The sequence below is a fragment of the Psammomys obesus genome, unplaced genomic scaffold (assembly GCF_907164565.1).
Source record: "Psammomys obesus unplaced genomic scaffold, mPsaObe1.curated_primary_1811, whole genome shotgun sequence".
In the NCBI taxonomy this organism is placed as follows: domain Eukaryota; kingdom Metazoa; phylum Chordata; class Mammalia; order Rodentia; family Muridae; genus Psammomys; species Psammomys obesus.
Window position 1 is genome coordinate 2,465,800 of NW_026590681.1, and position 10,618 is coordinate 2,476,417.

General features: G+C 37.3%; 1 protein-coding gene across 2 annotated transcripts in view; it reads left to right on the top strand.

Annotated features, from left to right (window-relative positions):
- The window catches only part of Nell1 (neural EGFL like 1), a 950,996-nt gene extending 941,535 nt beyond the window's left edge, over positions 1-9,461 (top strand). For both annotated transcript variants that reach the window (XM_055608364.1, XM_055608365.1), the window contains one exon: positions 8,642-9,461. In XM_055608364.1, the coding sequence (XP_055464339.1) occupies positions 8,642-8,692 (51 nt within the window). In that variant the 3' untranslated portion in view covers positions 8,693-9,461. The remainder of the gene's footprint in view (positions 1-8,641) is intronic.
- Positions 9,462-10,618: the final 1,157 nt, after the last annotated feature.

The window sequence follows — 10,618 nt, forward strand, 5'->3', positions numbered from 1 at the left end:
CCTGTGCCTGCTGCCTCAGTCTGTGTGAGTTCACATGTCTGTTGGTACTACTGTTTTGAAGTCCTTGTTTGTTTGGTGTTCTTTACCTCTTTACCTCCTCTGGCTGTTACATGTTTTCTGTCTTATCTTCTGCAAGGTTCTTTGATTCTGAAAGAGATTTGATGGAGATATCCCTTTTAAGGCTGAATGTTCTGAGTGATGGAAATCTTTCCATCTTCTGATATCTTCTTCAATTTCTTTCCTTAGTGTCTTGAAGTCTTTGTCATACAAATCTTTCACTTGCTTGGTTAGAGTTACCAGAATATATTTTATGTTTTAATACTATTTTGAAGGGTGTAATTTCCCGGATTTCTTTCTCAGTCCATTTGTATAGAGAGAGGCTATGGCTTATTGAGAGTTAATTTTATATCCAGCTACTTTGCTAAAAGTGCTTATCAGCTGTAGGAATTTCCTGGTGGAATTTTTTTGGTCACTTATGTATTCTATCATATCTGCAAATAAAGATGAGTTGATGTCTTTTTTTTTTTTTTTTCTAATTTGTATCCCTTTGATCTCCTTCAGTTTTCTCATTGCTCTAACTAACACTTCAAGTACTGGGTTAAATAGGTATGGAGAGGAACAGCCTTGTTTTGTTCCTTGTTTTAGTTGAATTGCTTTTTGTTTCTCTCCATTTAAGTTGATGTTGGATAACTGCTTGCTGTAAAGTTCCTTTTTTCATGTTGAGGTATGCCCCTTGAATCCCTAATTTTTCTCCTGCACTTTTATCATAAATGAATGCTAGACTTTGTCAAAGGCCTTTTCTGCATTTAATAAAATGACTATGTTATTTCACTTTCAGTTTTTTATTTGGTGGATTACATTTATTAATTTATGTATGTTGAACCATCCCTGTATCTCTAGGATGAATCTTACTTGATCATGATAGATGATCTTTTCTATGCGTTCTTGGATTTGGTTTGCAAGTATTTTATTGAGTGTTTTATATCTACCTTCATAAGAAAATTGGCTGTTAATTCTTTCTTTGTTGGGTTCTTATGTGGTTTGCATATCAGGGTAATTGTGGCCTAATAAAAAATGTTGGCCAATGTTCCTTATGCTTCTATTTTGTGGAATAATTCGAAGAATATTGCTGTTAGCTCTTCTTTGAAATTCTGATAGATTTCTGGGCTAAAACCATCTGGCCTTGGGCCTCTTTCTTTTTCTTTCTTTCGTTCTTTCTTTCTTTCTTTCTTTCTTTTCTTTCTTTTTTTCAATTATTGCCTCTATTTTACTAGGGATTATATATCTGTTTAAATTGCTTATGTAACTTTGATTTTGCTTTGTTAGGTGGTATATATTGAAAAATTATACATTTCTTTTAGATTTTTTAATTTGGCATAATACAGGTTATTTTTTCTTTTTAAATTTATTTATTTTTTATTTTTTTCACATTAGATAAAATTTTTTTATTTATCTTTGTTTTAATTTAATTTTATTTTATTAATTACACTTTATTCCCAAATAAGATTTTTCCCCCAATAAGCCCCTCCCTCCTCCCCCTCAATCCCACCCTCCCTCCCCCTTCTTGATGCATGCCCCTCCCCAAGTCCACTGATAAGGGAGGTCTTCCACTCCTTCCTTCTGATCTTAGTCTATCAGATCACATCAGGAGTGGCTGCATTGTCATCTTCTGTGGCCTGGTAAGACTGCTCTCCCCTCAGGGGGAGGTCATCAAATAGCAGGCCAATCAGATTGTGTCAGAGGCAGTCCCTCTTCCCATTACTATGTAACCCACTTAGACATTAAACTGCCATGGATTACATCTGTGCAGGGGTTCTAGGTTATCTCCATGCCTGGTACTTGGTTGGAGTATGGGTCTCTGGGAAGACCCCTGTGTTCAGATTTTCTGGTTCTGTTGCTCTCCTTGTGCAGTTCCTGTCCTCTCCATAACGTACTATTTCTCACTTCTTACATAAGATTCCATGCACTCTGCCCAACAGTTGGCCATGATGTCTCAGCATCTCTTTGATAGTCTTCAGGGCAGAGTCTTTCAGAGGCCCTCTGTGGCAAGTTCCTAGGTTGTTTCCTGCTTTCTTCTTCTTCTGATGTCCATCCTCTTTGCCTTTCGGGATGGGGATTGAGCATTTTAGTCAGGGTCCTCTCTCTTGATTAGTTTCTTTAGATGTACAGATTTTAGTAGGCTGGAAATAATCAAACTCAGGGCTGAAATCAATCAATTAAAAACAAATAAAACAATTCAAATAATCAAAGAAACCAAGAGCTGGTTCTTTGAGAAAATCAACAGGATCGACAAACTCTTAGCCAAGCTAACTAAAAGGCAGAGAGACACCACCCAAATCAACAAAATCAGAAATGAAAAGGGGGACATAACTACAGACACTGAGGAAATCCAAACAATCATTAGGACTTACTTCAAAAGTCTATATGCCACAAAATTTGAAAATCTAAATGAAATGGACAATTTTCTTGATCGATTTGACTTACCAAAGCTGAATCAGGACCAGGTAAATCAATTAAATAGTCCTATACAATATCTCCCAAAGAAATAGAAGCAGTCATCAAAAGTCTCCCATCCAAAAAAAGCCCAGGACCAGATGGTTTCAGCGCAGAATTCTACCAGACCTTCAAAGAAGAGCTAATTCCAATTCTCTTCAAACTATTCCACAAAATAGAAACAGAAGGAACATTACCAAACTAATTTTATGAAGCCACAGTCACCTTGGTACCTAAACCTCACAAAGAGTCAACAATGAAAGAGAATTTCAGGCCAATCTCCCTTATCGACATTGATGCAAAAATACTCAACAAAATACTTGTAAACCGAATACAAGAACACATTAAAGATATTATCCACTATGAACAAGTAGGCTTCATCCCGGGTATGCAGGGGTGGTTCAATATACGGAAATCCATCAATGTGATCCATCATATTAACAAACTGAAAGAAAAAAAAAAACACATGATAATTTCCCTAGTTGTTGAAAAAGCATTTGACAAAGTCCAACATCCATTCATGTTTAAAGTATTAGAGAGATCAGGGATACAAGGCACATTCTAAACATAGTAAAGCCGATATACAGCAAGCCTATAGCCAACATCAAACTGAACAGAGAGAAACTTAAAGCAATCCCACTGAAATCAGGGACAAGACAAGGCTGCCCACTCTCTCCATATCTCTTCAACATAGTGCTGGAAGTCCTAGCTAGAGCAATAAGACAGTTGAAGGAGATCAAGGGGATACAGATTGGAAAAGAAGAAGTCAAATTATCACTATTTGCAGATGATATGATAGTATACATGAGTGACCCCAAAAACTCTACCAGGGAACTCCTACAGTTGATAAACACCTTCAGCAAAGTGGCCAGATACAAAATTAACTCAAAAAAATCAGTAGCACTCCTGTATACAAAAGACAAAAGGGCTGAGAAAGAAATTTGGGAAACAACACCCTTCACAATAACCACAAATGACAAAAAGTACCTTGGTGCAACCCTAACCAAGCAAGTCAAAGACTTGTATGAAAAAAATTTCAAGTCTCTGAAGAAAGAATTAGAGGAAGATATGAGAAGATGGAAAGATCTCCCATGCTCATGGCTTGGCAGGATTAACATACTAAAAATGGCCATCTTACCAAAAGCAATCTACAGATTTAATGCAATTCCCATAAAATTGCCAACACAATTCTTTACAGACCTGGAAAGAAAAATTCTCAACTTCGTATGGAATAACAAGAAACCGAGAATTGCTAAAACAATCCTCTATAATAAAAGATCTTCTGGAGGTATCTCCATCCCTGATCTGAAGCTGTACTATACAGTAACAGTTATAAAATCTGCATGGTACTGGCATAAAAACAGAATGGTGGATCAATGGAACTGAATAGAAGACCCAGAAATAAACCCACACACTTAAGGACACTTGATCTTTGACAAAGGTGCCAAAACCATACAATGGAAAAAAGATAGTATCTTCAACAAATGGTGCTGGTCCAACTGGATGTGTACATGTAGAAAAATGAAAATAGATCCATACTTATCACCCTGCACAAAACTGAAGTCCAAGTGGATCAAAGACCTCAACATGAAACCAGACACATTAAATAGGCTAGGAAAAAAAAGTGGGGAATATCCTAGAAGTCATTGACACAGGGGACAACTTCCTGAACAGAACACCAACAGCACAGGCTCTAAGATCAACAATTAATAAATGGAACCTCATGAAACTGAAAAGCTTCTGTAAAGCAAAGGACACCATCATCAAAACAAAATGACTGCCTACAGATTGGGAAAGAATCTTCACTAACCCTTTATCTGACAGAGGGCTAATATCCAGCATATATAAAGTACAGGTTATTAAAGTATGTACTATGACTCTGGAGTCTTTAGTATATCTTGTTATGTCCTGTACTGCATCTCAGATTTTGTTAATTTGAATCTTTTCTCTCTGCCTTTTAGTTAAGTTGGCTAAGGGCTGGTGAATCTTATTGAGTTGGTTTCTCTGAGAACCAACTTTTGTTTCATTGATATTTTTGTACTGATTTGTTATTCTTTCTATTTTATTGATTTCAGCCCTGAGTTTGATTGTTTCTTGCCATCTACTCCTTTTGGTTGCAATTTCTTCTTTTGGTTCTAGAATTTACAGGTATACTAGTATGACATCTTCATTTTTTCGGTAGGCACTTAGTGCTATAAAAACTTGCCTCTTAAAACTGCCTTCATTATCTCTCCTTACTTTTTGGTATGTTATGTTTCATTTTCATTAAATTTTAAAATGTTCTAAATTTCTTTCTCAATTTCTGTCTTGACTCATCTTTTTCATTCAGTAATGAGTTGTTAGGTTTCCATCAGTTTGTAAGCTTTTCTTGTTTGTTAATATCCAGCTTTAATCCATGGTGGTCAGAGAGAATGCAGGGACTTGCTTTTTGTTCAAGTATGTAGTTAATTTTTGAGAAATTTCCACCAACTGCTGATCAGAAGGTTATGTGTGTGTGCTTGGTTGAAACATCCTGAAATATGTGTTGGGCCCATTCGGTTTATAATGTCGGTTAGCTCCAGCATTTCTCTTGTTAGTTTTTATGTGGATGACCTGTTTATTGGCAAGAGTGGTGTCTTGAAGTCTCCCACTATCATAGTGTGTGAGGGATTCAAGCTATAGTAGTATCTCTTTTACAGCCTTGGGTGTCCTTGTGTTTAGTGCCTGCTAAGAATTTCAATGCCCTCTTGGATTTTTCCTTTGATGAGTTTATAGTGTTCTTCCCCATCTCTTCTTATTGGTTTTGGTTTAAAATCTATTTTGTCAAATACTAATCTTGATATAGTAGCTTACTTCTTAAATCTACTTGCTTGGAATGTCATTTTCTATCCTTTTACCCTGAAGTGATATCCATCCTTGTTGTTAAGGTATGTCTCTTTGAAAAAGCAGAGTGCTGGATCCTTTTCTCACATCCACTTTGTTAGTCTGTATATTTTGATTAGGGAATTGAGGCTGTAGATGTTGAGAGCTGTCAGTGAGCAGTGCTTGTTGATTCTTGCTATGTTGGTGGTGGTGGTACGTGCATGTGTGTGCGCCTGGGTGCGTGCAAGTGTGTGTGTGCATGTGCGCATGCAAGTGTGCGTGCAACTGTGTATGTTTTGTTGTTTGCTTCTCTTCTGACTTTCTACTTTAGCTTCTCCGAGGGTGGTTATAATCTTCAAGATGAAATTTTCCCTCCAATGCCTTTTGTAAGGCTGTATTTATAGACAGATACTGCATATATTTGATCTCATCTTGAATGTGTTTATCCTTCTACTGTGATTGAATATTTTGCTGGGTATAGTAGTCTGGGTTGGTGTCTGTGTCTCTTAAAGTTTAAAAAAGGTCATTGTCGCTTTTAGAGTCTCTATTGAGAAGTCAGGCGTTATTCTGATAGGTTTGCCTTTAAATGTCTTTTTTCCATGAAGCCTTTAAAATTCTTTCTTTATTCTGTAAATTCAATTTTTAAAATATTACAACAACAAAAAAATCTTTTCTTGTTAAGTCTATTTGGTGTTCTGTATGCTTCTTGTACCTTGATTGGGAACCTAATTTTTTAGGAAAAAAAAATGTCAATTATTTTGTTGAGAATATTTTCTATGCCTTTAATTTGGTTTCTTTTTATCGTTATTATAATTTATTACTATTATTGCTATTCATGTTGTTGTTATTATTATTCTCAGAGTTGGCCCTTTCATAGAGTCCTAGATTTCCTGGTTGTTTTCTGCCTGCAGTTTTCGTAGATTTAACATTTTCTTTGACCAAAGTGTCCATTTCTTTTGTCTTCATTGCTTGAGATTCTCTCTTCCATCTCTTGCATTCTGTTGGTAAGGCTTGCTTTTGAAGCTCTTGATCAAGTTCCTAAATTTTTCTTTTCCATATTTTCCTCAGTTTGTGTTTTCTTTATTGATTCTATTTTCACTTTCAGGTCTAAAAATTTTATTTATTTCCTTCTACTTGTATTTTCATGGATCTTTAATGGTTATATTAATTTTCTCCTTAAGACCTCTTTTCATTTCCTTGTTTTACGTTTCAGCATGTGGAGTTTTTCAGGGCATACTGCAATAAAGTTGCCATGCTCTAGTGGGGACATACTGTCCTCACTATAATTCATTTTGTTATTATACTGATATTTATATATCTGGGTTTAGAATGGTTGTAAATCTAGGTGCTAGGCCTTGTCTTGTTAGGTGTGTGTTTTGTTCCTTAGTTTATGTTGTCTTTCTGGTTCTTAGGAGGGTATGGCAGCTGTGTGTGAACTGGTAGGGAATAATTCTGAGATAATGCCAAATGTGTTCACTGGAGGTTTGGGGCACAACATGTTTCTAGGTATGAGGTACTGACACTTAGGAATAGGGGTGGATGAGGGGATTTTCAGGAGAGAAGGAAGCAGGCTGTTCCACCGGGATCTGCCTAGTCCGTAGGAATGGGGTAGAGAATGAGGAAAGGTCACAGCAGGTGTATAAACTTGGGGATGGTACTTGGGGGTTGAATTTGGAGGAAAGGAGAGTGAAGATCTGAAGCTCACTACCTGCTTCACTGGCCCACCAGCTAGCAGGCTTGGCTAGAGAGTTCCTAGGGAATGCCTTCTACAGCTGGTGACTGAAACCAAAGGACTAGTTGGGAAGAAGGTTAGAAGATTTAAATGATATTTCCCTAGAAGATGCTGGAGATAGGGGCACAGAGGAAGGGGGGCCACAGCAAGTGGTCTGTTACAGACTGGGGGATGAAACTGGGTGACTGGCATTGGAGAAGAGAAGAAACAGTGAACATATCCAGTTGGCCTACAGGTTCTCAGGGACTGCCTGCTGGGACTGGGAGCTGGACCAATGCATGAGTGCGAAGGAAGACTGGGGGAGAAGGTCTGCATGAGCTCTGTATATGGGGACAGACAAGAAAGGGAGACTGCAGCAAGTGGTTTGGCACAGAGCTGGAGATGAGAGGCGATTGGATTTGGACTTGGATTTGGAAAGGAGGGAAAAGTGGAGATCTATAGTTAGCCCACCATTTTCCAGCAGGTGTGGCTGCTTGATTAACAGAGAACACCTGCTGGAGTTGAGGACTTAGAGAATAGGATAAGTATAAAGGAAGAAAGGTTGGATCTATTTAAGATGGGGCAGAACACATCTAATTTCTTTTTTTTAAGTAATTGTTTTCTTTTTTAATTTTTATTAATTAGTTTATTTACTTTGTATCCCTGCTGTAACCCCCCATCTTCTCCCAAACCCACCTCCCTCCCTGTTCTTCTCCTATGCTTCTCCCCCAATCCACTGATAGGGGAGGTCCTCCTCTCCTTCCATCTGACCCTAGTCTATCAGGTCTCATCAGGACTGGCTTTGTCTTCCTCTGTGAACTGGTAATGCTGCTCCCCCGTCAGGTGGAGGTGATCAAAGAGCCAGCCCATGAGTCAGAGATGGTCCCTGGTTCTATTACTGGGGAACCCTCTTGGACACTGAGCTGTCATGGGCTACTTCTGTGCAGGAGTTCTAAATTATCTCTATGCATAGTCCTTGTTTAGGAGAGCAACAGAACCAAAAAATCTGGGCACAAGGGTCTTTTCTGAGACAAATTTCTTTTTAATGTCAGATTTGAGATTCATTAAAGGGAATTATAAAAGCACATTTATATATAATTTATGAAATTGAATTTTAATAAACTTTCCTAAATTTATTCACCAAAATGCTCACTCCTCCTCCCTATTCTTAATGAGGTGAGTGTCATATTTAAACATAATGTGTGTATGTATGTATGTGAAATCTAGTTTGGATTTGTTTTCAGTCTCACTGATACTTTCAATTAGTTTTGAAATGGGAAATTGTTTCCTTTGAGACATTTATATTTGTGAAGTGCTTTTGAGAAAGAAGGTTAATAAATAAGTTCTGAATTGTTTGGATGTTAGAGTGTATCCAGAGCATAGTTTGAATGCAGGAAGGACATTCTGCTTTGTTAGCAAACTTGAGCCAAGTGTCATCTGGAAGGTCATCCCATCGTTTCTTCCTTTTCAAAACTAAACATCCTCATCCCATTTTTGAAATGTATTCTCTGCTCAGCTGTTTTGAACATAGATTGCAAACTGCCCATCAGTATATATTCTGTTTCAGTATCTGACATTTATGTTCTTTTTGCACAGAATGGGAGAGTCTGCTGCTCTGTGGATCTGGAGTGTCTAGAGAATAACTGAAGTGTTTTCAATGGACTCATCGCAGGAAAAAATGGACAAAATGACCATCCAACCCAAGAAAGAGGAGGGACTGATTTTTTTTTTTTTTTTTTTAATCACAGTCAATTACCAAAGTCTCCATCTGAGGAAGGTGTTTGGGCAGCCTTTGCCATTTTGCTCATCCTTGCTGACCTAGTCTAGATGCCTGCAGTGCCGTGCATTTCAGTTGATGGTTGTTGAGTCTCAGTGTTGTAAATCATATTCCCCTTGTCAGCTCATTTGAGGATACATTTAAAGGTTCCCATGATAAATGTTAATGTATTTTTTTGTTTATTTTTGTGTACTAACATAATAGAGACTTGGCACCATTTATTTATTTATTTATTTATTTTTGATTTTTGGATCAAATTCTGAAAAATAAAGTTGCCTGTTGTGACTTCTGCCTCATACACTGCACACAGTATGGAGGTTCTCATGGGACGTGTTGATGAAGATTTGTAGCATCTGTCCACGGCATCCTTCCATATCAAACTGTTGAACACAGATGCCCACTCACTCAGCTGAAAACTGCTTAGGGCAGTTATGATACACTGAAGGGGAAAGGATGCCAGACATCATTAAACATCATTTCAAAAAGTACTATCTCCTCCCTGTTGCAAAAATAAATGAAGTGACACATATACTCACAATTTCAAAGCAGTGATCTTAAAAGCCCTTCTTATCACTAGAGGCCAACTTATAGCTTTATATCAGCTTTATATAGTGCCTAAAACCAGCAATGCACTTTGTTAATAAAGTGAATGGAATAATACAAGCTCCTCTCTATTATATAAACATGGATTAAGGAATCTGCTTAGCATTTTTTTTTTGGTAGGGCTATTTGATTTACAGCCTGTGCACTTGACAGTCAAGGTTTCTCATTTCTGTCCAGCGATGTTCTACTAATGACATTGCTACTATGGATGAAGGGGGAAAGCCTTTAAGAAAACCTGTTTGCATGGGTTGGTGACTTTTCTCACTTTATCTGATGCTTACCTGCTGATTTATTTATTCATTCATTCATTTTATTTAACATATATGAGTGTTCTGCCTGCATGTGTGCTTATACACCATATCTGTATGCCTGGTACCAATGGTGATCAGAAGAAGGCACCAGGTCTCCTAGAAATGGAGTTACAGATGGTCTTTACCTGCCATGTGGGTGCTGAGAATGGAAGCCAGGTCTTTGCAAGAGCAGTAAGTGCTCTTAACTTCTGAAACGGCTCTCCATCCCCAGACAGTGCAATATTTTAAAGATCAACCGTTTTTAACTTACATAAAATGATTACAATTTATTAGAGCTCAGAATCCAATCTTAGATGGTACTTTTAATAAAGCCATGCATTGCCCTGAATTAAGTTAGTCCCTGGACTGCTGCGTACTGCCTTCATACCTAAAAGCCCTAACTTGCTACATCAAAGATGCTATAAAAATGTTTAAATCCTAATACGAACATTATTAATTTAAAATTAAAGTTCCAAACACTATAATTCACTAATATTTTTTTCCAACAGAGATAATAGCCAATATTTTTTGTGAAAATGGAGTACTCTACATGAAACCAATTTTATGTGATAAATCACAATGACAACAAATTGAATATTATACTTGGCAAAGACTGATGCAATGTGATAAACTACAACACATCACATTTTATCTCAATTCCTTACATGGAGCCCTGAAGTAAAGAATTGAAAATTACCCTTTGAAAACATTTATGCCAACTCAATTAAAAAGAAGCCTTTCCAAATATTATATAAACAAAAACATTTACAGGACTTGCCACTGCATCTACAGATCTGTGTGTGAAGGAGAGCCCTCCTAGTCAATTAGCACCCACACTTACATGTCCTGAGGGCAAGTTTGGTAGTTCCCATAAAGGTAACACTATTCCTATCTTCCACTTTG